Raw genomic sequence first — 27,011 nt, 5'->3', positions numbered from 1 at the left:
CGGACTCAGAGTCAGAACTCAGAAGAAGAAGAAACTCTATTGTTGGTTTCTGTTACTATTTACATAGAATGCCACTTAACGTAAACTTCCCCGCTTCTCAGGGGTAGTCGATGACTAATGTCACGGGCAAGAACAAGGGGAGGAAGAAAATGAAGAAAAAAAAGAATGAGGAAGAAGAAGGAACAGACAGAGAGAAGAAGCGAGAGGAGGAGGTGGCTATGGCCGAGAGGAACAGAAAAATAAGGGAAAGCGGGAAGAAGAAAGCGGAGGAGAGAAAGGGAAAGGGGAAGAAGAAAGATCGGGGGAGAGAGAAAGAGAAATATGAAGGAATGTGAAGTAAAAGGGATTATCGCCGTTGCTATTCGTGTATGTGTATTTTTCCGCGTTGCTGTTCGTGTATCGTGAACTCGAGAAAGATGAACAGTAATTTTTTCATCTCACGATTATAGTACAAGGGAACTTTGTCGCAAAACAAACTACAGGGGGCTTTTGTGACAGACCGCATATTACGGGGGTTTTTTATAATTTACCCTTTTGTTTTTCTTGAAAACCGGGTTAAATAACTAGCCCTTTTAAAAATCTCATGTCGTCATGGATGGATGGGCCCCAGGGGGATTACAGATGAGGTTCAAAATTTTCGCCGGCTGCGCGGTTCTAACTTGGCAATCTGCCCACCATATTCGAATCCATTGGGCCATAACCAGATTTTATTCTCCTGATTCAGAGCCAATCCTCTGCAACTCGAAGGCACCAGACGACGCACACAAATATCCGATGCCCAAATAGAACCAGATTTTAATTTCTCGTAAGATCAATCGTCGAGCTGAGAACCAAACGACTCCATGGCGACCGCTTCGCTACTCGAAGCGATTTCATTAGTCCGAGATTCGAAGCTGCCGTCTCTAAAATGGAATCCATTGTTGCAGGGATTCCCATCACAGATTCCTCTTCGGTCGACGAAGAATAGCAAGCATCTTATCAGTACCGCCAGATTTGGCAGAACCTCTAGATTTAGCGCAAGATGTTTCTTGGACTCGAAGAAATGCACCACAGGGTCCGCGGATAACGAGAGAAATCGGAATCTGTTCGAAGGAGTGGTAGAGGCAATATTGAAGGCCCTAAAGACGTTGCAGAAACCGGCAATTGCTGCTGTTTTATTAGGTTTTCTGCTTACATACGATCCTCATTCGGCGTTAGCGGCTTCAGGGGGAAGGATGGGTGGACGGGCGTTCTCATCGCATTCATCGTCGTCGTATTCGTCGAGGAGCTATTCGTCTCGGACAGCGAGCCCTAGTTTTTCGTATTCGATGCCGTATTACGCACCGTCCCCGTTTGGATTTAGCGGTGGCGGCGGGTTTTATGTAGGCCCGGCGTTTGGAGTGGGCGTGGGTGCGGGATCGAGTTTCTTGTTGATTATGGCGGGTTTTGCAGCATTCATTTTGGTGTCGGGTTTCCTTTCGGATAGGTCAGAGGGAAGCGTTCTCACGGATACACAGAAGACAAGTGTTCTCAAGCTTCAGGTATAATAATTAATAGAATAATTGAAGTGTTAAATTGTTGATTGGCGCTTAGTTAAAACAAGAGCTTTTGCTTTCAAAATTGTACACTTAAGTTCCTTAGTTCATTACTTGAAGGTAGAGATCAGAGAGGTTAGAAGATTTTTTGTTCCTAAATTAATATGCCAATTTTTCTTAAGCTTCAGAGTTATGGTTTTGGTTTCTCTTTTCACTTTCACTTTCACTCTCTACCTGTTTGGTGCTAACGATAATTTATTATCATTAGGTTGGGTTACTGGGCATGGCAAGGTCACTTCAAAGAGATCTTGATCGGATTGCCCAAAATGCAGACACGTCTACCTCGGAGGGTTTGAGTTATGTATTGACAGGTGAAGCTACTAATTATGTGTTTTTCTTGTTTGAATCTTTCAATTTTGTTTTGCTTCCGTGACTTGCATTTTTTGATTGTCACCTTTTGTTAATTGAAGTTAATGATTTTTTTAACTAAGTATTCATATTTTAGAGTTTGGAGCAAAATAATCTTGCAACATTAATTATCTTAAGCTTCTTCTCTCTACGTGCGTGTCTATGTATAAAACTAATGTTGGGCTAAAATGCTAAGTTGAACATTTACCTTTAATAAATTAATAAAGTGAAAATCTTTCTGATGTCTTTGCTACCTTATTATGTAGAAGTATATAAAGCTCAAGGAGTTAGATCTCATTCTTAACGACTAATGAAACTGAAGCTCCATCTAATGCAACTTCCCAAACTAGTACATTGCCAATGCCAAGTATTGAGATGTCATAGCTGATTTCACATCAGGGTGTCTATGTCCTTTACAGTTACTATCACCATATTGCCTTTATCCCTCCACCCTTGCTTGGGATACCATTTTGATTATCATTCTCATCCGTTTGGGTCATTGTTGTTGTTGTTGTCTTTTTTTTTTTTTACTGTTTGGCAGTTGATTAGGGCTTCACTTTTTCTCATTTTTTTCATAGTTACTGATGTGCATCTCCTTTCCTTTGATAACTGTGGATGTTTTATTATGAAGGGAGTAAGAAACTTAGAAGTACAGAGGTAGAGAAGAATCATTCTTGATCAACAATTACAATGCATGGGAAAAACCTAAAAAATGAGCTCTCTCATCATTTTTTTTTATCAGAAATGATAACTTTCATTAGAGATAAATTAACCTGAAATACAGAATTCAACCCTTATTAGAAGTGGTTGATCCAATAAACATCAAACATTACAGCACTGCCCAAAAAAGACTCTCCCTTGCAGTTCCTTGTTTTGCTAGGGCATCAGCAAAACCATTTGCTGATCTCCTTACCCACTTGAACCAAACACCCACCTCCCTTGTTATGCTAAGAATTTCCCTTATCAGCTGTCTATATTACCAAATTCCCAGCTTCCCTGATTGCATCCACCCAATTACCAACTTGGAGTCTCCCTCTATCTCAATCTGCTGTAGCCCCAACTGTTTGGCCAGTTTTACACCTTGATGTAGTGCCAAGATTTCCGCTCTTAAGGAATCTCCAACTCCTATTGGACCTGAAAACAAAACCATTATCTTGCCTTCATTATCTCTGAGAATACTTCTTATACCAAATGGGCCTGGATTACTTATAGAGCTTCCATCAAAGTTCAGTTTCACCCTTTGTTGTGCTGTTGGGGACCAAACTTCCTGTATTATAGCTTTGGAAGTAGTAGTAGATGCCACAATACCCCAACTTCTATAAATGTCTTCAACTGAGAAATCCTTAAAAAGATCACAGGATTTCAACCAATGGATAACCTTAGTAGTTATTCCTTCCACAACCTCTTCCTTGGATCTACATCCGCCTTTAAAGATCCTATTGTTTCTTTCCTCCCACACTGACCACAATACAATAGCTCTAGTGGCTCTCCACATAATCCTTCCACGAACCGTTGGTTGCCTGTAAAAAGTTGGATCAAAGAGGTTCACCACGCTTGAGGAGGGAGTCCACCTGTAGCCAAAGAGAGAAGAGAACCAAGACCAAATAAAGAACACAAAGGGACATGAGATTAGTAAATGTGCTCTCTCATCATCCTGGCTTCATCTGGTTTGCTTTTCTATGCACTAGCTAAAATAATGCTTTAATAACGAAAAAAAAAACTAAAATGATTCTTTGAAAGTGCTAGGTGGTTGATTGCTTTATGATGAGAAGGTTTTCATGACCCCAACTACTCACCTTTGCTCCTTTCAATGGCATTTGATGAATGATAGATTTGGGGAGATGAAGCTCCTTAGCATTAAAGTCAAATGGGGATAAACAAGCTTTCTCCATATTGGAGTCCATAGTGTCAATAAAAAGTCTTCTGTCTCTTGAACATGTGGCCGACAACTGTTCCTCTGGCTTCTTATCCAACACCTATGAAAATCCAAGGTTTCTTTGCTGCCATGCTGTGTTCTTGTAGTTGTAAGAAATCTTAGTGAAAGGAAACCCATCAAAAAGAAAAAAAATCTTAGTGAAAGATGTGTGATTTGCTCATTACTAAATATTGGAAAACAATTAACGGTTCAGTTCAAAATATATTTTTTCCCTTTAATTTTTCTTTTTTTCTTTCTTAAGATTTAGCTGATTTCATAGTTAGATTTAGAATGCTTTAAACCAGTGAAAAATAATTGAACTATGAAGCAATTTTTTTGGTATATAGAGTCAAGCAAATCAAACCTTATAATTTATCCATACAATCCATGAATTGATACTCTATGATATGCATGGAATATTAATGAATCAGGAAGGTTTCAAGCCTAAATATGAAACTGGCATGGTTAATTTTCAACTCATAACCTTTCTGTGCACTAGGTTCACATGTATGATTGTAAAATCAATTTGTTCTGTTGGCTATATTGCTGGTTTGTTGCTCTCAGAAGAGTTTCACCAATTAAACCAACTCATAACCATTCTGTGCACTAGGTTCACATGTATGATTGTAAAATCAATTTGTTTTGTTGGCTATAGTTGCTGGTTTGTTGCTCTCAGAAGAGTTTCACCAATTAAACCAACTTAGGATAATGGGTTTGAGTCAATTTCTGGTCTACAACATTCTGCAACTTTGACCTCTGTGATCTTGGTACAGTCATTTCTTTTCTTAGAACTCAATAACAATTAGATTCTCAATATTTGTTTTATTATAAATTAGTTCATGAACTAAATTTATAACTTTTTTTTTTTGAAAAAAAGGTAAGGTAAATTTATTGATGATGAAGGAAACATACAATAAAAGGAAAGCTCTTGATACAAAAAGCCCCGAAGGGACTGGTCAAAGCTCCCATAGATTGACAGTATTAAGCATCATAAACATGTTCTGGTTACAATACACAGGGGTAACAGAAAGCCACGATGCAAGTTTGGCTACAATACACTAGATCAACACCTCTGGCTCTTTTCTCTCATTTCTGAATATTCTGTCAGTTCTCTCAGACTATATAGAGCTGACCACTGCAGCTGGGATGGCATTCCAAATGTATTTTCCTTTCTTTGATAAACCCGGCAGGTACCAGCCATGTAGCAGACTCTTCAATGTACCTGGCATTACCCAATTAATACCAACAGCATTGAAAAAATGAGACCAGATTCTCCAGACAATTGTGCAATGCATACAGAGATGCTCCATAGATTCTTCTTCAAGGCCACAGATTCCACACCAAATATCATTTAAACTCAAACCTCTTTTTGCCAGATTGCTTTTTGTTAGGCATTTCCTTAATGCCGAGGCCAATATCAAGAAGTTGACTTTGGGTGGAACTTGGGGAATCCAGATCTGTTTATGAGGGAAATCAGTAGTTCTTCTAACATTCATTTTATCAACCAAAGATCTCACTGTGAATTTTCCATCAGCAGACCAAATCTAGACCCATTTGTCAGCTGAATGGGGATGGAAAGAAAATGTACTGAGGCAGTTCAACAGATTTACAACCTCCTCAACTTCCCAATCAGGGAAATCCCTTCTGAATTTAGGTTTCCGTACCACTTTCCCATGGATAATTTCAAAAGAATCAGCCAACCTTGCCTCTTTATCAACAGCTGCAGAGAAATGACGAGGAAATTTATCTTCCAAAGATGTCTCATCGAGCCATCTGTCCTTCCAAAACCAAATTCTTTCTCCAACACCTACTTTGGAGCATACTCCTTTTAGGACATGAGGAAGAGTCCTCATTATAGCTTTCCACAAGGAACATCCATAAGAAGGCAACTTGTCAGTTATCCATTCCCCTGGCTGCAGACCATATTTAGATGCAATGAGCTTTCTCCACGAACCATTTTCTTCTACTCCAAATCTCCAGATTCACTTTCCCAATAAAGCAGTATTGAAACTTTTTATTCTTTTCAAGCCTAAACCACCTGAAAACCTTGGACTGCTGATCTGATCCCAAGCAATCACATGTATCTTTTTTTCATCTTTCTTCCCACCCTCTCCACAAGAAGTCCCTTTGCAGCCTTTCTATTCTCTTAGCTATTGAACTAGGAATAGGGAAGAGAGACAGGTTGTAGGTAGGCAGATTTTCCAGAGTACTTTTGATCAATGTTAACCCTTCCACCTTTTGATAGATGCTTTGCTTTCCACTAGGCAAGTTTCTTTTCTAGTCTTTCTAATACTGGTTCCCAAATTGTTGAAGAAGAACATTTAACCCAATGGAAGGCCACGATAGGTGGTGGGGAGCTTATCCATTTTACAACTGACATTCCGGCCCACATGGCAAGATCCACCACATTTCCCACTGGAATCAGGGATGATTTTCCAAGATTCAATTTTAGACCTGTTTTTTTTTTGATAAATAATTTTAGACCTGTTACTACTTCAAACCAAGCAAAGATTCCCACAAGAGTCTCTATTTGGGGGAAAGAAGCATCTATGAAGCACAGTGTATCATCCGCGAAATGAAGCACATTGACCTTTTCACCCCCTGGAGTTGTTTCAAAACCCTCCCAGAGGTCCGCCCGTGACGCCTGTCCTGCCCGATTGATGATGGATTGGGTTAGAACCTCTGTTACACATAGGAAGAGTAAAGGAGACAGGGGGTCTCCTTGGCGAATGCCTCTGGAGCTTTTAAAGAAGCCAGATGAGTTTCCATTAATTATAACTGGAAATTTTGGTGATGAGAAGCATACATTCTTCCAATTTCTCCATTTCTGACTGAAGTTCATCTTTTCCAAAATAAAATTTAGGCATCTCCAGTTAACATGATCATAAGCTTTTTCAAGGTCCACTTTACAAAGGATTCCTGGTTTTCCCGCCCTTATCATTGAGTCGATCACATAATTATCAATAAGAGCACTGTCCAGGATTTGCCTTCCTCCAATAAAAGCACATTGATTATCTGAAATTACACTTCCTAACTGCTTATTTAATCTCTCGGCCAGCACTTATGCAAGGAGTTTGTAAAAGCTATTCAGCAGGCTTATCGGCCTTAAATCTTTGATATTTGTTACTCCTACTTTTGGGATTAAGGTAATGAATGTGGCGTTCAAGCTTCTAACCAAAGAGGCAGAAGCATGAAAATCTTGAAATGCCTTTAGAATATCGTTTTTGATAACAATCCAGCACTTCTTATAGAATAGACTGCTTAAGCCATCATGACCCGGAGATTTATCCAACTCTATTTTCTGAACTGCAGCCCAAATTTCTTCTTCTGAGAAAGGTTTAACCAGATCCTCCTTTTGTGATTCACTTGAAGATTTAAAATGCACACCTTTAGGCAGAGGACGGTTCTTCCACGGCTCCAAGAACAGAGATTTATAGAAGTTTGTAGTGATGGCCTGAATCTTAGTTGGTTGCTCCCCAATCCTACCATCACATTCCAGCCTGTCAATATTATTAATTCTGAAGCGTGCATTTGCCATCTTATGAAAGAATTTGGGTTCTTATCTCCTGCCTTCAACCATTTCACTTTTGCCTTCTGATGCCAACTAATTTCATCTTTGTATGCTAGTTTTTCAAAGTTGATCCTCGCCTCCTCTCTATTTCTTCTCTCCTCTTTAGATAGTTGTCTTTGTTCTTCTAATCTGTCCAGTTCCTTAATCAGCTCCAGGCACTCCAACTTCTTTTGCTTGGTTGAAGAAGCTTTACCTTTCTTCCAATTTCTTATGACAGACTTGATTGCCCCTAATTTCTTAGCCAGCACATAATAACTTGTGTCGTGCCCTCCACCTGGATATCATCCCATTTTTCTGCAATTAGAGTCTTCAGCTCCTCCTCTTCAAGCCAGCTATTGTCAAGTCTGAACGGTGCAGGTTTCTTGATTTGTCTACCCACGACCAACTGAATAGGGCAATGGTCTGAAATTGGCTGCGGTAGAGCTTCTTGCTTAATGCCTGGAAAACTATCTTCCCAATCAGCTGAAACCAAGAACCTATCCAGCTTCACCAGGATTGGGTCTTCCTGATTATTATACCAATTACCAAGTATACTTGAAGTTACCCCCAATTATCCATGGCAATATCGAATTACCCCTCATCTCAACCATCTCCTCCCAGAAAAGATGTCTTTCCCTATCAGTGCTGTAGACGTTCTTAACTTGGCAGCAAACACCCCCTTGCAATTCCAGGATTACTGTAACTGAGAATTCTCCCACTTTATGAGAGATCTTTGTAAACTTGAGGGAATCCCACATTGTAAGAATTCCTCCAGCACTCCCCATTGCAGGCTTACCCACTCATCTCACTTGCCCCTCCCCCCATACACTTCGAACAATTTGCACACTAATTCTTTCAAATTTTGATTCTTGAATAAGCACCACCCCTGCTTTCCATCTTTTCAGGGCCTCACTCACCACCACTTTCCTTCGACCCGACCCTAACCCTCTCACATTCCATGAAAGAAACTTACAATCCATTTAATTTTAGAACAAAGAAAAAAACTCTTACTGCCTCATCCCTTCCTTTCCTCTTCTTCCTCCTTCGACCAACCCCCATGAGAGACAATGAGTCATCTTACTCTTCTTTCCCTGACCTCCTCCTACGTTCTATCCCCTCCTGGAACTCTATGGTTTCGAGTTCCAGACCTTATCAATACACCCAAGAACTTACCCAAACCCAATAACTTCGACATTACCCAGATAGAAGAATACTCTACTCATCTGTTTTTCTCCAATGTAGAAACGCTCTCCTCTCTCTGCTCACTTCTCTCCCTCTCCTCTGATCACTCCCCTCCGGTTCCCTTTGGCATAGATCCTGAGTCCTTTTCCGAATGATTCAACGGGCTCTCCCCTCGCCCTATGCAATCCTCCAACTCTGTTTTGCCCCTTCTTGCTTTAGGTGTCGATGTCCTAGGCATTAACATTGACTCCAAAACGATCTCCTTCCTTGGAACAACTGCTGGTTCATCTGGCAGAGTGTTGGGTTGAGTAACCCAGTTTGGTCCATCCAAAATGTACGGCCCATCCCTTTTTCCTTCGAGGCCCACCTCATGCGACATGCTTGCCATTTGACATGACACACCCGGGCTTGGGTTAGGAGCCCCGATCCGCCTGCCCATCTTATGAGGTTTTTGGACATAAATGGAGCCTCGATCGGATAAGTTTTTAGCCTCATCTTCTGGGAAGGTTTTCCTTGGAGAAGGTGTTTTAGTGACATCTGGACCCTGGTTAGGCCCCACACCTAACTCTATTAAGCAATCTTTAATAAGATTCTTCAAAGCCAGCCTCGAGTCACCTTCATCAGTCCCCGGATTCAGAACAATAAAGGATTTCTGTTTTTGAGGCACCCGTTCCTTGTTGGAAGCCACATGGATGTCTGGCAATTATTGCAGGTCTTGGCATGTGCATTCCAACTGAGGTAGTTGTTGGTCAACCTTCTGAGTTGTATCTGATACAGTTCCCTGCAAGTCTTTCTTCCTTTCCTCCGGCCACATTCCATTCCTGGAGACCTCTTTAGCCGGTTTATTAATTTTCTCAATAATATCTATTTTCTTTTCTTTTTGCAACAGCTTCTTTTAGGGGTTTCCTTGGGAGGAAGTTGGTTGGGGCATGGTGAAATTTCTTTCCAAAGAGGATTTTGCCCCTCTTTAAATTGAACTGTTCTTTTTGTTTCCTTAAATGCAGTTAGTGGTTCTTTTTTTTAGCATTCTATGAGTCCTTGGGTTTTATACAAGGAGTGAATCGGTGAATCCTCTTAAATAGATTTGTGGTGGGGAATTCCATGTCTCCGTCATATATATACTGAATCATAGCAACCTGAGACTTCCTATCAATAGCAAACAAAGCAATGGTAAGTCCATATTATACACAAATAAATTACAAAACAAATAAAGATAAATAGGGAAAAAGAAGATTAAAAAGGCCTCTAGCGATCAACATAAGGACAAATGAGCTATGTTGATAGTTTGGCATTATCATTTCAAAGAGGAGCTTCCAGATTATCTTGAGTACTGAATCCTTGTAAAAATTGATGGACGAAAGGTCCAAATGGAAATTCAACAGATTTTGTTTTGACCATAATTACAGTGGCTTATGAGTTATGGCAATACATTTAGAAGATGTGGTAGTACAAAGGACATCGATTTGGGTTATTCTTCATAGACAGCAAGACATTTCACAAGTTTGCATTAGTCAAGTTCTTGTCTAAAGTTTAGTCATGCCGCTGAATGTTGCTTGTATCGATGTCTCTTCCTCTCTCCCCCGACCCTCTTTACATTGAAGTTTCAAGAATTATCTTTTCTTCCTGACAAAATACATCTCATGTCACAGAAAACTTTGAGTTATGCTTATGATGTTGTGCTTTTGTTCCGATATTCTTGTTTATTGTGGAGTCTGATTGTCTATGATGTTGGTTACTGGTTAATGAAACATAAAGGTTTTCTTACATTGAAGTCTCCTATTTCTGGTTATGGTTGCAGAAACCACGTTAGCCTTGCTTCGGCATCCAGATTGTTGCATCTCCGGTTATTCATCTGTAAGTTTAATATGACCTCATTGAATCTTGCTGTTGAGCACTACTTAATATGCTTGTTTATCCAGATATGGAAGATGGTTTTACTTTTCCTTTCTTTGGCATTGGTGTTTGAAAAGTTTAATTTCAAAGAGAGAGGAACTTAGCTTGTGATAGGTCAGATTCTTTCTCTGTCAAATATTTCTAATTTCTTCAAGAAATTGGATCCTCAATCCTCAAATGACTTCCCAAGCTTCAAATATGGCACCCAGTAACACCGCTTAAAGTGGCATTTTTAGTGTGGACTTCGGGTCTAGAGAAACACCTAAAAGTAGATAGACTGTTGAGTAGGGGAATGGTAGGATAGCATCAAGTATCAACTGTACCCTCTTTTTGGCTGAGGTTGAGATGGCAAATCATCTATTTCTGCAATCTTATCTACAAACTAACTTATGGAAAGCAGCCCTAGATACCTTTGGATGGAGAGGTTGCTTTTCAGATTCTTTAACTTTTTTCTTCAAGGATGGGACCTGGAAAGTTTAAGCAAGGAAAACAAAAGGCTGTACGGGGATTAACACCTTTTGCCATATTCTGGTGTGTTTGGTCTTAGAGAAATTCCTGTATTTAAGAACAAATCAAATGCACAGGCAGGGCTGCAAAAAAGAATTAAAGGCATGTTGTGTTTGTGGCTGACTATCCCAAAGTTTCCAGGGAAATGTCCTGCAACAGATATTTTGACAAGGACATTTTTGTTTCATGTTGAAATTTGAAAATATTCTGACTCATACTTTATGTACAATCCCAGTGTACAGTGGCTTGGTGTACATGGGCACTTGATGTAATCATTTTGCTTTATCTTTAATACAAAAATTTACCTTTTTCAATAAAAAACTGAATTTTCAGTATCTAAATTACCATAGAATTCTTGTTTCTTTCTCTGTCTAGCTTGGAAAATAAGGAGCAATGAGATGTCGTATATGACTGTAAAGTGAAGAAGCAAGGAGTTCCTGATTTAACTAAAGACCCTTGAATGTTTATAGTTTGTAGTGTTATTGACTTAGGTAATTCATACGTGTCTTGCCTTTTTACAAGATTATAGGAGGACCCTTAACCTTTTGGTTGGTAGCTTGACTTTTTAGTGATCATTTTTGTTTAGCCCAAACTTTTGTATTGGTTTTACCTTGCCCAACAAGATTATTGCAGTTTTTACCATAAAAGGTGCTGTGCAGAATCTAATGTTAGGCCTTTTTCAGTTTGCACTTGCATTCAAAATTTCTTTATTAGATCTTAAAAGCCATAAAAAGTATTTGTATCTTCCTTTGCAGGTGGATGTGAAGCGAAGCATGGAGGATGGGGAGAAACGGTTCAATCAACTTTCCATTGAAGAGAGGGGGAAATTTGATGAGGAGACCCTTGTTAATGTCAACAACATTAGAAGGCAAAGCACAACCACCCAGAGGGCCAATGGATTCAGCAACGAGTACATAGTGGTAAGATCATCTCTTACATGGCCGGTTCCCAGATTAATATTTTAGTTCTGGTAAATCAATGGGTTGTTGGATGATGAGAAACTGGTTTACTAATGATGATCGACTGCCAGTTTTTTTTTTTTTTGTTATTTTTGGTTACTTATTTTACATGCTTTTGTATTCTCTCTCTTTTATATATATTGGTATTTTTTTGATGAATAATGATGTAATTTATTAAATAAACTGAAAAGAGTACAACATATCAGTCATTCCAGATATTGAGATAACCATGGCCCAAAAGAACTAGAGAGAAATAAAGAAAGGCCATCCCTCCAAACAGTAATTACAAGTCACACCTTATAGTAGGAGGTATTACATATCAGGAAACAGTCGATCTCCCCAGAATAGATTTTCTCTTTCCACCCCTTGTCTAGCCAAGCCATCTGCCAACCCATTTGCAGATCTGTAAATCCATTGAACAGCTACCACTCTTTCATTTGAGCTCAACATTCTCTCTCAGAATGTGTCTGTACTGCAAGGGCTCCTCTCTGCTTTCCTAACCCATTCCACCTCCATGATCAGCTGGACCAGAAAAGAAGACCAAGGATGCTCCCATGATCCCATCAGCAATTCTGAAAACTCCTCCCATACCGGAAGGTCTGGGATTGCCTCTACTGCAACCATCAAAGTTGAGCTTAATCTGCATGTCTGTAGGGGGTTCTCAACTAGGTTGAACAGGCACTCTGGTAATGGAAGAGGTTGCTATCATTCCCCAATTCTTAATAATATCATCAGTGGAGAATGACCTAAAAAGGCTTAAAATCTTCACCCAATTATTTATATATATCATTTGTTTTGATGATTAGGTATATCACTATTGATCATATTTAATCTTTTGAAACTTTCTGCTTGATTTGGTCATCTGGATGTTTTTTGAGTGACATGACCAGGGTTAATACTTGTTTTATTACCTAAAATGCGAAATTTCTTTCATGGGTTTTGCATATAATAAATAATGTATTTACTATTTATCTTTTGTGGCAATTCTGAGTTACTTACTCAACGTGTATATATAAGTCCATATGGGGGAGAGAAGTAGCTTTGCCTTCTAGGGGATTGCTTTGGTTGCCATGTAACCTTTTGCAAGTTTATAGAGATCGTATTTAACTGGTTTGCTAATAGCCATAAGCACTCTTAAGGTAGAAGGATTTGATTATTTAGGTTCCAGTAATGGGAAATGATTAATGTGATGCAAATGCTTTTTTTTTTTTTTAATTTTTGGATGGGGAAGCTTCAATTATGTGGCAGTGTTTTAAAAGGCGTGGGAGGCACGCCTCCAGGTGAGGCACCCCCAAAATGCCGAGGCATAGGCCAGAGGCGCTGACACCTCTAAGGCATACGCTTCATATGCTTTTTCATGAGGTGTGCTAGAGGTGTACACCTCGTGTAAAAAGAACAAAGAAAAAGAATAAAAAGAAAGGAAAGGAAAAGAAAGGGAAGGGAAAGAAAAAGAAAGAGAAGAAAAAAACAGAAAAAGAAAAGGTAAGGAAGAAAAGATAAGGGAAAAGACACCCTTTCAACTAGTGCTATGCATCTTCATTCTTCTTAATATAAAAGATTTTTATTAAAAATGAAGAAAAATGAGATCCTCCTTCCTCTTCTTCTTCCCCATCCTCTTTCTTCCTCATCCCCCCCTCTTAAGGAGGCTTATATCGTGTTTGGGAGGCTTACGCCTCTTATGTTCTGAACTATGCCTCACGCCTCTATGTAGTAGAATGCCTCGCGTCAATGCCTCCGCGTTTTAAAACATTGTTATGTAGTTAACTGTAACTTCTAAATTTGTTTGGATAAAGACAAATGATTTTGATCTGCATGGACAAAGTTGGTCTCTACTTTTTTTGTGGTTTATGTGGATTATGGAAGCTAGAAAATGGTGGTAATTAGGCAAGGTGCCAACCAGCTAGTTGGTAAGGTCTCCTGCTGGTCATAGCAGAGACTTGGGATTGAATCCCGCCTGCACCTGGGTTGGGGGCTGGGCTACCCCCTGTTGTGTAGCCCTTCAAAAGATATATATATATATATATATATATATATATATATATATATATATATATAAGAAAATGGTGGTGATTAGCATTTTTATGAACTTGTTAAGATAAAAAAAAGTGAAAGGGAAGACTAAAATCTAAAAAGTTGAAAAGGGAAATTTAAAAACATTTATGCTCCTCTTTTGGTGCTGGGTTCATATTGACAAACAAGGATAAAAGTTAGTAATTTGTAATCTTGTCTCTTGCTGCCAAAACTTCGACTGGAAACTTTAGCTGTTTTCATTAAATGGATTGGAAGCATCTGACAGGGATGATTTAATGTGATGTTATGAACATGATACCAACACAAGACAAGGGAAATACTCCTCTATCCTCCCCTCTACCAAAAGAAAAAGGGAAAAGGAGGATCTAACATAATTGCACCAGAAAGTAGCATGCTGTGAATCTCCCTTTCTTTGTTGATTTAGTAAGATCTTAACTTTGCAATTGAAATTGTTCCTTAATACACCTCTTTTCCTTTTCAGATTACAATCTTGGTTGCAGCTGAAGGAGTACACAAATTACCTGCCATCAATGGGAGTGCAGACTTAAAGGAGGCCTTACAAAAGCTGGGTTCTATCCCCTCCCGCAAAACTCTGGTAATATTATAATTAATTATGTAAATTATAAACATCATGCTTTTTCTAGGCCTTTTCTGAAACTTATTTCGATTTCTATGCAGGCAGTTGAGGTATTATGGACTCCTCAGAACGAAAATGATACATTATCAGAGAGGGAACTGCTTGAAGATTATCCACTTTTGAGGCCCCTGTAACATTGAAGAACTGGTTTAAAAATAAGAACTGATGTAGGATCTGACTGGTATATTTAGAAAGTAGATGTCTATAAAATTAGACAAATTATTTCCATATATGATTAATTACACGACCAAGCTGTTGTACAGGATATCTAAAATTATCAAGGATGCATTCTATCAAAATAAAAAAACAAGGGCTAATTTCTAGTGCCTCGCCACCTGTCTTTCCTCTGGAGATCAATCTTCTAGCTTGATATCCAATGCCAGTTACGTATGCTACCTGCTTGCAGGAACGATATGACCACCCAGTACCAGCAGCTCAAGAACTAGCAATTTGCAGCTGCAGGAATTAATTAGCTTTTATAGAGAGGTCAGATCCAATGGTTTAGTGTAACACTACATGTCTTCTGTTGGTTTTGTTGATTGTTGTCTTTGCAGGGTTGCAGCCTATTTGCAGTGTTAAAATCACTCTCACTGGAGCTATAAGAACTTAAGAAGGCTCGTTTCATTTCGCACCCTGTAAATTGATTAAAGTGTTCTTGAGTTGTTGCTACACTGGAACGTAGTAATGAGCGGATCACTTGAAGCTTGTTTGGTAATTATTTGCGGTTTCATATGGTAGGCAGGTAGGGGAACTTGGTTGGGCAGAAGTGGTAACGCTGATTATTGTTTTAAGGTATCATGGTTCCAGTCTCTAATCTTCATTTTGGGTCTGGTTAGTAATCATATTGCATGTGGATTTAACCCCGTCTGAACATATTTATTCATGTAGTTATATGTAAGTTAAAAGTAATTATTCTTAAGAAATAGTTCATCTTAATGAAATATAGCGTGGACTCTGGTAAAATCCAAATCCATGAAGGTTTGAATCCAAGATCTGGGTGTTACTGGGTCCCATCTGAACCTGACCTGATTACAGCCATACCAAGATGTAGGTTTCCCCTAATTTGTGCCAGATTTTATTGTTTTTTTATCGAAGGCTCAGTTTGGAAAGAGTACGCAATTACGCATACAAATATGTGCGGTACATACAAATACAGAAAAAATACAAAATTTTACCTTCTACATAGTTATTTGTATTCCTTTCAAACCGAGCATAATGTTTTGGGGTTGAATACAAATTGCTGTTTGCATTTTCTAGTTGAAATGAGTCTGAATGTATGATGTCATGACACATTTTTCATCAATTTGTATGGATCAACTGAAAACGTTTCAGTTAAAAGCAACAATTCTACCAAACACAAATTACACAACCTTAACAATCTTACAGAGCGTGCTTATAACCAAATGAAAATTCAAAATTGATGTGAATGATTAAAGAGTATTTGTCTTTTTTATTATTTATTTTTATATTATATAATAAAATAAGGTGTATAATTCACAGCCAAGGTTTTAAATTGTCACTGTCACCCTTTGTGATGAATATTTATTTATGGTTTCAGGTGATTTTTTGATAAATTTTAATTATACTATTAATAATTCTAGTGGTGTATAGTACATTTGTTTATGTTACTTTTTAATAATATTCTGAAATTTCATGTGAAATAAATGATACAAATTCCAAATCCCAAGTTATGAAATTTTGGCCTAAATAGATCTGCCTAGACTATGTCATGTATCATGTTAGTGGCTAAGAAAACCTAGTGGGAGTGCAATGGTTGGTTAGGGAGTGGGAGTGCGAGAGGAGAGCCGACAGTGTTAACATCTAAGACCAGAGATCCATATTCTTCATAGATGGAGAAGGAAAGACTAAGAAGATGAACATCTTGAGGAAATCTGAATCGCTGCAAAATCTAGCTACTTGTAAACTATATGGGAAAATTTTGTCTAATAAACCACTCAATATCGAAGGGGTTTTACAATAGATACACAGGATGTGGTGGTGGACTGCGGAGGATTATAAAGTTGAATTGGTAGAAGGAGACGCCCTATGGATCAAGGAAGGTGAGATGGCGCTAAGGAGAAGAGGAAGAAATTGGTTGGAAGGGAAGCAAAGTTTTTGTGTTTGGATGCGAGTGGATGTTAGTGAACCTCTAGCAAAGGGGGGCTTAGGGCCTATTGGATGGTGAAAAGGAGGAATGGTTTGCATTCAAATATGAAAAACTCCCCATTTTTTGCTTTAGCTGTGGACGGCTTGGACATAGTGAAAAATACTGTGAAAATAAAGAAGACTAGCAGAAAGTAGTACATGAAATATCACATCAACTGGGTATGAATCTAATGAAAGACTACAGAGGACCCACTGGCTATGGTCCCTGGTTAATGGCTGAGGAAGATAAGGATGAGGGTTGTTTCCTAAACAAGAAGAGGGCTGATGCCAAACTGGTGGAAAAGGAACCTACCCGGGAAGGATTATGTATGGAGCCAAATATCGAAAAATCTCAGTTGGTGGTGGCGAAGCATTCTGAGCTGAAAGAAGGAGAAAAGCTAGGAGGGGAGAACACTCTAGAGAAGAAAAGCCATGTGATAATCGAAGGAAGCTGTAGCGAAACGAAGGAGGATGGAAGCACTAGAAGATTTGTTGGTGGTCTCAACATCAAACTATCGCCGGTGAAGGGCTGCCAACGACACTCAAGCTTTTTCTCCAATGGGCACTGATGGTGCGCAATTCGGCCGGTCCTACCTGTCAACGACCTTGTCTCTGACAGGAGCAACAAGGGGGCCTGAAACGGAGAAGAAAGTGGGGAATCTCCGGGGAGGAACCTAGCGAGATCACTCCGAAGCTCAAGTTAGTATTCTCTCAAAGGCAAGATAAAACCAGATGGCGCAAAGTTCACATACCTTGCCCTCGGGGGGTAGAGAGCCTTTTATAACCACTTCGCGCACTCACTCCGAGGCTTCTTCAAGGGGGTCGGATGCAGGTTCTACGAACCGAGTTGCATCCCCTGGTGGTCCTAGCGAATCGGAGGTAGAGCTCGAGGAAGAGTTCGAACCCCTAGGCCGAGTTTCCTCGGGTAGCTTGGCGTCCACCTCTCATCGAGGTCGGACGTTAGGCAAGTTTGGTCCCTCGACCATGACGCCTGAGGGGCTCCAATCCCTTATTACCTATTACAACTTGCCTGGGGAGTACGCCTACTTCATACCTTCGGGTAGCTTTCCTTGGGAACACGGTCCTGAAGAGATCATGATATTCCGGGAGCAGCTCGCTGTGGGGCTGCGACTGCATTTCCACCCCCTCCTTGTCGAGGTCATGAACCACTTCGGCGTTACTGTCGGCCAGCTTCACTCGAACTCCATTCGTAACTTGGTGGGGACAATCTCCCTATTTTGCGAATAGGGCTTTCCTTTAGACTTGGAGATCTTCTCTTCCATCTTAATGCTTAAGAAGCAAGCGGGTCCCCTTCCCGAGCATAGGCGGGCGTATTACCTGTCTCCCCGCCCGGGTTTTAAGCTTTTACATGAACTTCCCAACAAGGTCCCGGCATGGAAGCAGGACTACTTCGGGGTGCGAAGTGTATTGGGGTGGCCATTTCAAACCGGGTGGGGGATGGCCGCCCCTGACTCTGGTGTTACGCTCGATAAAGAGGCGGCGAAGGGCCTCCGGCAATGGGCATGGCTTGGGCTAAAATGCCATCATTATCTGTCGAAGGCCATGCTCATTGAGGCCGGTTTGAGTTCGGGTAGGTTTCTTACTCAGGTTTGTCTTTTGTTTTGCTTTGTTCTTTCGCTTTTTCCTGATGCCGAGCTCATTTTGCAGGTGTGATGGACTTAGAGAGGACTCGCGGTGGGCACCTGTTTCACGACATGAAGAGGAGGAAGCGGGTCGCCAAACGAACTCGTGCCAAGGTGCCCCGAGATGCGGAGCCCGAAGTACTAGACTACCCGTCTATGGATCCGCCTAGGGAGCCCGAGATGGCCCCTCCAGTCCATGAGGCGGCAGGGGCTCCTTATGCCGAAGCTACTTATATGGGGGCTCCTGCTTACTCTGAGTTCGCTTACACGCGAGCTAGGCCCTCAGGCTCGGGGGCCCAAGGCGAGTTCAGGAGCGTGTTGTCACCGAACCACGCTCTGCAGAAGAGTAGGGAGGCCATCTATCCTGAGGAGGTCGCGGCATGGTCCGAGCTTCCTTTGAACCAGGTAGCTTGTCGTGCTGCTACTCATGCCATGGTGGTAAGTTAGATTTCTTGTCCGGCTCTTTGCTTTTATCCTTCTTGCTGTCGTTCCTTTGATCATTTTGTTCTTCCCCTTTTGGTAGGTGAAATCTTCAATTCATGCCTTGGCGGCCCAGGTGGAAAGGAGCTCGAGGCAGGCGCGAGCTGCCGAAGAGGCTTTCCGTGCTACCGAGGAGGCTTCCCGAGCTGCTGAGGCGGCTGCTCGTGCTGCACAGGCCAGGCAGGCGAGGTCTCAGAGAGATGCTGAGGCCATGGGAGTTGTGGTGAAGCATATGGCGGACCTAAGGCTGGAATTGCAGCATCAGGTTGAATATCTTCAAGAGGATATCAGGGAGAGGACGCAGATTTTTTCCCAAGGCATTGAGGACGCCAAGAAGAAGGCTGTTGATGAGTACATCGCTTTGCCGCGCTTTAATGACCTGATGGTGGACTCGTACAGAAAGGGCTTTAAACTAAGTTGGTGGATGATCCAGAATACATACCCCGAGCTTGATATTAGTGCGATATCCACCTCGCGCATTACTCAGGAGATGGCCGACGCCGCTGATGGTGAGCCGGATTCCGAGGGCGAGGCAGGACCTTCGGGTGTAGTGCCTTCTAATGAAGAATACGCACCTCTGGGCCTGTGAGCTCGATATGTATTTTTTTATTTTTTTATTTTTGTTCGAAATGTACACTCCCTTATTTTGAAATGGAATCTCTTTTGGTTAAGTGTTGGTTGCTTTTTCTCCCGAACTGACCGTATTTGCCGGACTGACCATATGCCTGATCTATTTCTTGCTTGGGTTATCGCACACGCGTGGCCTGTTTTGGTGTTAATACTTAGTCTCTGAGATGCCGATGTCCCTATTAGTTCGTTGTCACCACTTTGTTAGCTCGACATCCTAGCCCTTAGGCTCTGATAGCGATTTTGTCCACTTCGCTTGGTGGTCTATAGGTAGTATTGCCTTAAGTTGACGATGTTCCACGCTCGGGGTACTTGTTTGCCCTCTAAGGTTTCGAGCTCGTATGCCCCCCCGAGCGCTCTCTTTACTCTGTAGGGCCTTTCCCATTTTGGTCCAAGTTTGCCCACGCCGGGTTCGGGTACCATGATCTTACGGAGAACCAGGTCGCCGACGCGGAAGCTCCGCTTCTTTACTCTGGCATTGTAGTATCGAGCTACTTTTTGCTGGTAGGCTGCTGTCCGGATGTGCGCGAGGTCTCTTACCTCATTCAGTAGGTCGAGGTTGGTACGTAACTCGTCTCCGTTTGTCTGATCGTCATATGCTTCTAGTCACAGTGTAGGTATTTCGATCTCCGTCGGGATTACCGCTTTAGTGCCATAGGTGAGGTTAAAGAGGGTTTCTCCCGTGGCGGTTTTTTCCGTTGTTTGGTGAGCCCATAGAACACTTGGTAGCTCGTCCGCCCACAACCCTTTAGCTCGGTCTAGTCGTGCTTTCAGTTCATGGAGGATGGCTCTGTTCATTACTTCTGTCTGACCGTTTGCTTGCGGGTGTGCGACCGATGTGAAGTTCTGACGAATTCCCATATCTTGGCACCATTCTTGGAACTTGATATCCTTGAACTGCTTGCCGTTGTCGGAGATCAGTACCCGAGGTAGCCCGAAGCGACATACTATGTTCATCCAGAAGAAGTTCTGTATGTTTCGGGCTGTAACTGTTGCCAGAGGTTCAACTTCTATCCACTTTGTGAAGTAATCTACCATCACCACTAGGAACTTTCTCCCACCTGTTGCTGGCGGGAATGGCCCCAGGAGGTCGATGCCCCATTGCGCAAAGGGCCATGGACTGGTGAGGTACTTGAGGTCGGCAGCAGGCTGATGGTGGATATTGGCATGCTTCTGACACTTGTCACATTTTCTGACGATTGGCCAATAGTATCCTTGTCGAAGTGCCTTTTGAGCGAGGGCTCTGCCTCCCAAGTGTCCGCCGCATAGACCTTCATGAGTGTCGCGGAGCACGAGCTCGGCTTCGGTAGGTTGCAAGCAGTGCAGGTAGGGCAGCGTGTAGGACCGTCTGTACAACCGTTCATCTATTATGACGTATTTGGCTACCTGGCACTGCACCCTCTTGGCTGTATTGCGGTCCGCAGGGAGGGTTCCATCTAGCAAGAAACTCACGAGTGGGTCGATCCAGCTCGGCTCTGCTTCAAGGACGGGAGCGACCTCCTCTGCCCCACCGAGAATGCTAGGCCGAGGTAAGTCCTCTATGTACACGGTTCTCATGGTGTTGTGACTCGTGATGGCTAACCGGGACAGGGCGTCGGCCTCAGTGTTCTCTGACCTCGATATTTGCCTGATGAAGTGTGACTGGAAGTTGAGCAGAGCCTCCTTTACTTTTGCCAAGTAGGCGATCATAGTCAGCTCGCGTGCTTCGTATTCGCCCGTAACTTGGTTGACTACAAGCTGGGAATCGCTACAGATAACTATGTGTTTTGCCCTTACTCTTTGCGCTAGGTTCAGTCCGGCTATCAGTGCCTCATACTCCGCCTCGTTGTTGGATGCCGCGAATTCAAAGCGTAGTGCGTATTCCAGTTTTGTGCCACCTGGGCCGGGTAGTACTATTCCCGCCCCACTGCCCCGTTGGTTCGAGGAGCCATCTATGTGAAGGATCTAGGGCTCCTCATCCCAGTTCGCGTTTGTCCTAACCAGGAGAGATGCCACACTGGCTGCTACTTCACGGGGTTCAGACTCTGTTGGCTTGGGAGCTCCATGCTCACTCGAACTGGGGATCTCAGGCTCGACCGGCCTGGGGACTTCGAGGCTGAACGTGCATTCGGCGATAAAATCTGCTAAGGCTTGGGCCTTAATAGCAGTTCGTGGCTTGTACTGGAGGTCGTACTCGCTGAGTTCGATGGCCCATTTCGTCAGTTGACCGGAAACCTCGGGCTTGAGTAAGACTTGCCGTAGAGGTTTGTCAGTCAAGACGATGACAGTGTGAGCTTGGAAGTATGGGCAGAGTTTCTGAGCTGCTATCACTAGTGCGTATGCTAGCTTTTCTATCTGCGGGTACCTTGTCTCTACTCCCTGCAAAATTTTACTAACATAATAGATGGGTCGTTGAACCCGATCTACTTCTTTTATTAGTACCGAACTGACCACCTCGTCGCTTGCCGAGAGGTACAGTTCCAAGACCTCGCCCTCCTCGGGCCGGGCTAAGATTGGCACACTAGCGAGGTAGTTTTTCAGCTCGTCGAACACGAGCTGGCAGTCTCGCGTCCATTCTAACCCTTTACCTTTGATTACTTTGAAGAAAGGCAGGCAGCGGTCTGCTGATTTGGACATGAAGCGGCTCAGAGCGGCTATGCGACCGTTTAGCCTCTGAACCTCTTTTACTTTTCTGGGTGGTCTCATATCTAGGATGGCCTTTATTTTGTCCGAGTTGGCTTCAATACCGCGCCGGTTGACAATGTACCCTAGGAACTTACCCGAGGTGACACCGAAAACACACTTGTTTGGGTTTAGTTTCATGCTAAATTGACGCAGAATTTGGAAGACAAAATCTAAGTCTTGTATTAATTCCTGTAAAAACTGCGTCTTAACGACCATGTCGTCTACATAACATTCTATTTTCGTGCCAATTAAGGGCCGAAACAGCCTATTTACAAGTCTTTGGAAGGTCGCCCCAGCATTTTTCAATCCGAAGGGCATGACCTTGTAGCAGTACAAGCCGAACTCGGTTATGAAGCTGGTTTTTTCCTCATCGGACTAGTCCATCCTGATTTGGTTGTAGCCCGAGTAGGCGTCCAAGAAGCTTATCAACTCATGTCCCGAGGTCGCGTCCACTAGGCGGTCAACTCTGAGGAGGGGGAAGCAATCTTTCGGGCAAGCTCGGTTTAGGTCGGTGTGGTCGACGCACATGCGCCACTTGCCGTTTGCCTTTTTCACCAGCACTGGGTTGGCTACCCAGCTCGGGTAATGAACTTCACTTATGAAGTCTGCTGCGAGGAGCTTCTCGACCTCCTCGTTGACCGCCCTCCAGCGCTCTGGGGCTAAGTTGCGTTTCTTCTGTCTAATGGGTCTGACTACAGGGTTAGTATTAAGTTTGTGAGTTATAAGGCTGGGGTCAATACCGGGCATATCGGCCGCGAACCAGACAAAAATATCTAAATTTTGAAGTAAAAAACTCACCAGTTCAGTTCGTAGAGGTTCCTTGACGGAAGCACTGATCTGTAGCGTGCGAGCTGGGTCTGTAGCCGAAGTCGGGATTGCGACCGTTTCCTCTGTGGGCGAATCTCGTTCCTCGCCTTGCTCCGTAGGCCGCTCCAGTTCAAGGTCGTCGGCCACCTTGGTTTTTCCCTTTAGGGTGACAACATAACACTTGCGGGACTCAATATGGTCGCCCCGTGCTACCCCCACACCGAAGTCTGTAGGGAACTTCATTGCCAAATAGTATGTGGAGACCACTGCCCGCAGGATATGCGTAATTGGTCGCCCTATTATGGCATTGTATGGGGAGGGGGTCGCAATCACCAGGAAATTGTGGTTGAGTCTGACCGCACAAGGCCATGTGCCGACTTCCACAGGTACTGTTATTTTCCCGAGGGGCCTGACTTCCTCTCCGCTGAAGCCCACCAGAGGAGTATTTGCGGGCTTCAACTCGCTTCTCTGCAACTGTAGCTGGTCAAATGCTGACTTGAAGAGGATGTCTGCCGAGCTGCCCGAATCCACGAGTACGCGCCTGACCTCGAAGTCGCTGATCCTTAGTTTTATGACAAGCACGTCATCGTGGGGGTAGTGGACCCCTCGCGCATCGTCTTCCGTGAAGAAGATCGGTTCTTCAGTCTTCGGCCTCTTTGGAGGGTTCTGTTCTTCTCGGGCTGCTTCGCGAACTGACGTCCAAGCCGCTGCTGAAGTACACCTTGCTACCACCGAACCTCCCACTATTACATGGATGGTTCCCCGAACTGGCCTCTCTTCCGGAGGCAGTCGCTGCAATGGTTCGGCTAGCCTGCTGCTAGATTCGGGGGCATCCTTTCCGTGCTCCCCTTGCCGACCTGCCTTATTGTTATTATTATTATCATGCTATACAAAATTCCTCAAGTATCCGCGATGGATGAGTCCCTCTATCTCATCCCGGAGATTATTACACTGTTCGGTACTATGACCGTGGTCTCTATGGAAACTACAGTACAAATTTCTATTTCTCTCGTTTGGATTCCCCTTTAGGCGAGGTGGCCACTTTACGTATGGGGCGTCTTTGATCATCATCAAGATCTCGGTCCACCTCGTGTTTAATGGTGTGTAATCCGTCCGAACTGTTAAAGGAGCTCGAAACGGCTGGTTCGGCTTCGGCTCCCGGGCCCGGTTTTTTCTGTCGACTGGGTTGGAGGGCTCGCCTTCCCTCTTTCTTTTCTCGTTCCCGCTTTCGATCCTTTGGTTGATTTCTTCCTCTGTTCTCATGAACTTATCCGCGAGCTTGGGGAATTCGGCCACGGTTGCGGGCTGGTTAGCTACCATGTGCCATTTGAACTCCTTGTGCGTTACTCCTCTCTTGGCCGCCGCGAGCTGCACCGCGGGGTCTAATCGCGGTATCTGCAAGCACGCTTCATTGAACTGCTTGATGTAGCCCTAGATGGATTCTCCTTCTCTCTGGACTACTCTGAAGATGCTTTCCTCGGTTCTGGGGCACCGCTTGCTGGTGACAAAGTGTGCGGTGAAGACCTACACGAATTGGGCCCATCATCTTATCGACCCGGGGGCCAGGTTCCTGTACCAAGTGCGGGCTACCCCCCTGAAGGTGGTGGTGAAGGCCACGCACATGCACGATTCACTGGCCCTAGCGAGGTGCATTTGTTATTGGAAAGCATCGACGTGGTCGTTGGGGTCAAAGGACCCATCATACTTGACCAAAGGTGGGAGCTTGAAGTCTCTAGGCATGGGAACTGCCAGGAGTTCTGATGCGAGGGGGGAAGGAACTGAGAGAATTGGGGCAGCTTTTACCTCGTCCGAGCTCGTCTCTTCTTTACCTCTGAGCTCGGGCAGCACACGGGTGGCAGTTCGGAAACTTCGCCGGCACCTTCGTTGCTGAGTGGGCCTGGTGCTAGCGCTGCTGTCCTCTGTGTTGCCGAGCTTGATGGGCCCGGGCTGTTGGTAGTCTGCCGCCAGGACACTGAACCGATTCTCTGTCAGCGGGAGCTCAGACTTGGAGTGTCGGGATATTGACTTGGCGGGCGAGGTGCCCGACCCGCCGGCGAGCTGCGAGGCGGGGGTGATCTTTCTTTGCCCTCGGCCCGGGGATGAGGCCTGACTCTTGTGGGGGTTCTGAGGTTGGGAGGCTTCTCCTCGGTGACGGCGTCCACCCTGAGGGGAGGGCTTAACTGGCTTTGGAGCAGGGTGCCGAGGTGGAAGCAGTGGTTGGTTCAGAGGCAGTTGGGGGAACTGCTGCTGATAGTGATACTGGGAGATGTGGTGCAGTACTTGGTGCTGTTGGAGCTGATGTTGCTGGAATTGTTGCATTTGGGCTTGCATTGCCCGCATGCATTGCATCAGGTCGTCCAATTGGTTCTGGCTGGTCGCCAGGGGGACAGTAGTTGGTTCAGTAAAGGTTGTTTTGATAGGGAGAGGAAAGGGGATGCTCATGGCAGGAAGGTTTACGGGCGCCACTGTTTGTGGCGCATTCAAGCTAGGGATCCCATCCACTGGAAGGGGGATGGTGAACTGTCCGACGCACACCACGGGGATTTGAAGTTGTTCCCCGGTGGTGTTCATCTCCGTGCCACGTCCGGCATTGCCGGAAGAAGTCATGAGTGTTGGGGTTTTTGGAGAAAAGAGGTTATGAGAGTTTTAGAGGGAGGCTTTTAGAAGCGTTTCCCACAGACGGTGCCAATTGATGGTGCGCAATCCGGCCGGTCCTAGCTATCAACGACCTTGCCTCTAACTGGAGCAACAGGGGGGCCTGAAACGGAGAAGAAAGTGGGGAATCTCCGGGGAGGAACCCGGCGAGATCACTCCGAAGCTCAAGTTAGTATTCTCTCAAAGGCAAGATAAAACCAGATGGCGCAAAGTTCACATACCTTGCCCTCGGGGGGTAGAGAGCCTTTTATAACCACTTCGCGCACTCACTCCGAGGCTTCTGTCAGGTCAGGTATGATTACTTCTGTGCTTCTGCCAGTTCGTGTGTCATCACCTCTGCTGGGACAGAACCGCCACTGCTCCTTGTCGGAGCCGTCTCTGTAACTGGAGATGGCGGTGGCAGGTGGCGGTGGCAGGTGGCCGTTGGAATGCGGCTGTCAAGCGTCAGATCCCAAGTCAGTCAGGTGTGCCGCCCCTGGATATGGACTCCTTCGGTGTCAGGTATGGTTTGTTCAGTTCGGTGTCTTGGGGGCGAAGTGCTGGAGTGGTGTGCGAGGCGAAGTCTTGAGTTCGGACAGAGGTGTGGCCCGAACCGCCATGGGGCAGGCCAGTTCGGGTTGTTGCCCTTTGTGTTCATAAGGCTCGGGGCCTAAGGGAGAGCTCGGGCTCTGTACTGGGAGTTTAGGCTCCTTGCAGGGAGTTCGGACCGCTGGTTCCTCCTTTCGGAGCTCGCGCCTTGGTGAGCTGTTGTGTCGAGCTGTTGCCTTTGCCACGTGTTGAGTGGTTACGAGGTCGGGCCAAATCTTCCATCAAGCACTGTCTCGAAAGAGGGGTAAGCCTGACTGAAACAAATTAACATTACCTTTCCGGTGAAAGGGAACATGCTTGACCAAGTACAAATATAGTTTCTTCACCAAAATAAGAAGCAACCGAGCTTGCGCTTGAAGAAATCCCTAGTCTAGCAGTGCTGTGCTCAGCCCTCTGTTCCTTAAGCTAAATAAGGAAAAAGGCCATGCACCCAGCCGCGTAGAAACAAAAATAGAAGAACTGTTAATATTGAGCCCAGATTTAAGCCACCCGGTTGGGTTGAACAAGTCTCCTATGGGTTCGGAATAGAGCGTAGTGGAGGACCCAAACCTAGAAAGGACGGATGAGTTAAATTCGGAAAAAAAAGCCCATCGAAGCTGCATGAGGATAAATTAAAGAAAAGGGTGAGACATGCAAATTTCTAGAGTGAAGCTAGAGAGGAACCAAGAAGTCTAGGAGAAGCGCCCTAAAAAAAGTTGTGCTTTGTCAAAGTGTTCAGGAAGGAAGCTTTGAGATTGTTCAATAGTGACCTTGACACTCTAGTGGGGAGTGGAAAAGAAACTAGAGAACACCAATCGATCCTAATG

At 43.9% G+C, this 27,011-nt stretch overlaps 1 protein-coding gene across 1 annotated transcript; it reads left to right on the top strand.

Annotated features, from left to right (window-relative positions):
• Positions 1-590: 590 nt before the first annotated feature.
• Positions 591-14,924, top strand: LOC104611801 (myelin-associated oligodendrocyte basic protein). The gene is made up of 6 exons (XM_010279027.3): positions 591-1,520; positions 1,783-1,885; positions 10,368-10,423; positions 11,725-11,889; positions 14,441-14,554; positions 14,638-14,924. Exons 1-6 carry the CDS (start codon positions 843-845, stop codon positions 14,728-14,730), a joined length of 1,209 nt encoding a protein of 402 aa, XP_010277329.1. The 5' UTR covers positions 591-842; the 3' UTR covers positions 14,731-14,924.
• Positions 14,925-27,011: the final 12,087 nt, after the last annotated feature.

This window comes from Nelumbo nucifera, chromosome 4, assembly GCF_055504915.1.
Source record: "Nelumbo nucifera cultivar China Antique chromosome 4, China Antique-T2T, whole genome shotgun sequence".
Lineage (NCBI taxonomy): Eukaryota > Viridiplantae > Streptophyta > Magnoliopsida > Proteales > Nelumbonaceae > Nelumbo > Nelumbo nucifera.
The sequence above is the reverse complement of the archived record's forward strand: the minus strand, read 5'-3'. Positions and strand labels throughout refer to the sequence as shown.

Bases quoted from the DNA above. Each gene is read 5' to 3' on its own strand.
- LOC104611801 (XM_010279027.3), top strand. From the start codon at position 843: ATGGCGACCGCTTCGCTACTCGAAGCGATTTCATTAGTCCGAGATTCG. The intron at 11,890-14,440 runs GTAAGATCATCT...TTTCCTTTTCAG, and splicing joins TCAGCAACGAGTACATAGTG to ATTACAATCTTGGTTGCAGC. The intron at 14,555-14,637 runs GTAATATTATAA...ATTTCTATGCAG, and splicing joins TCCCCTCCCGCAAAACTCTG to GCAGTTGAGGTATTATGGAC.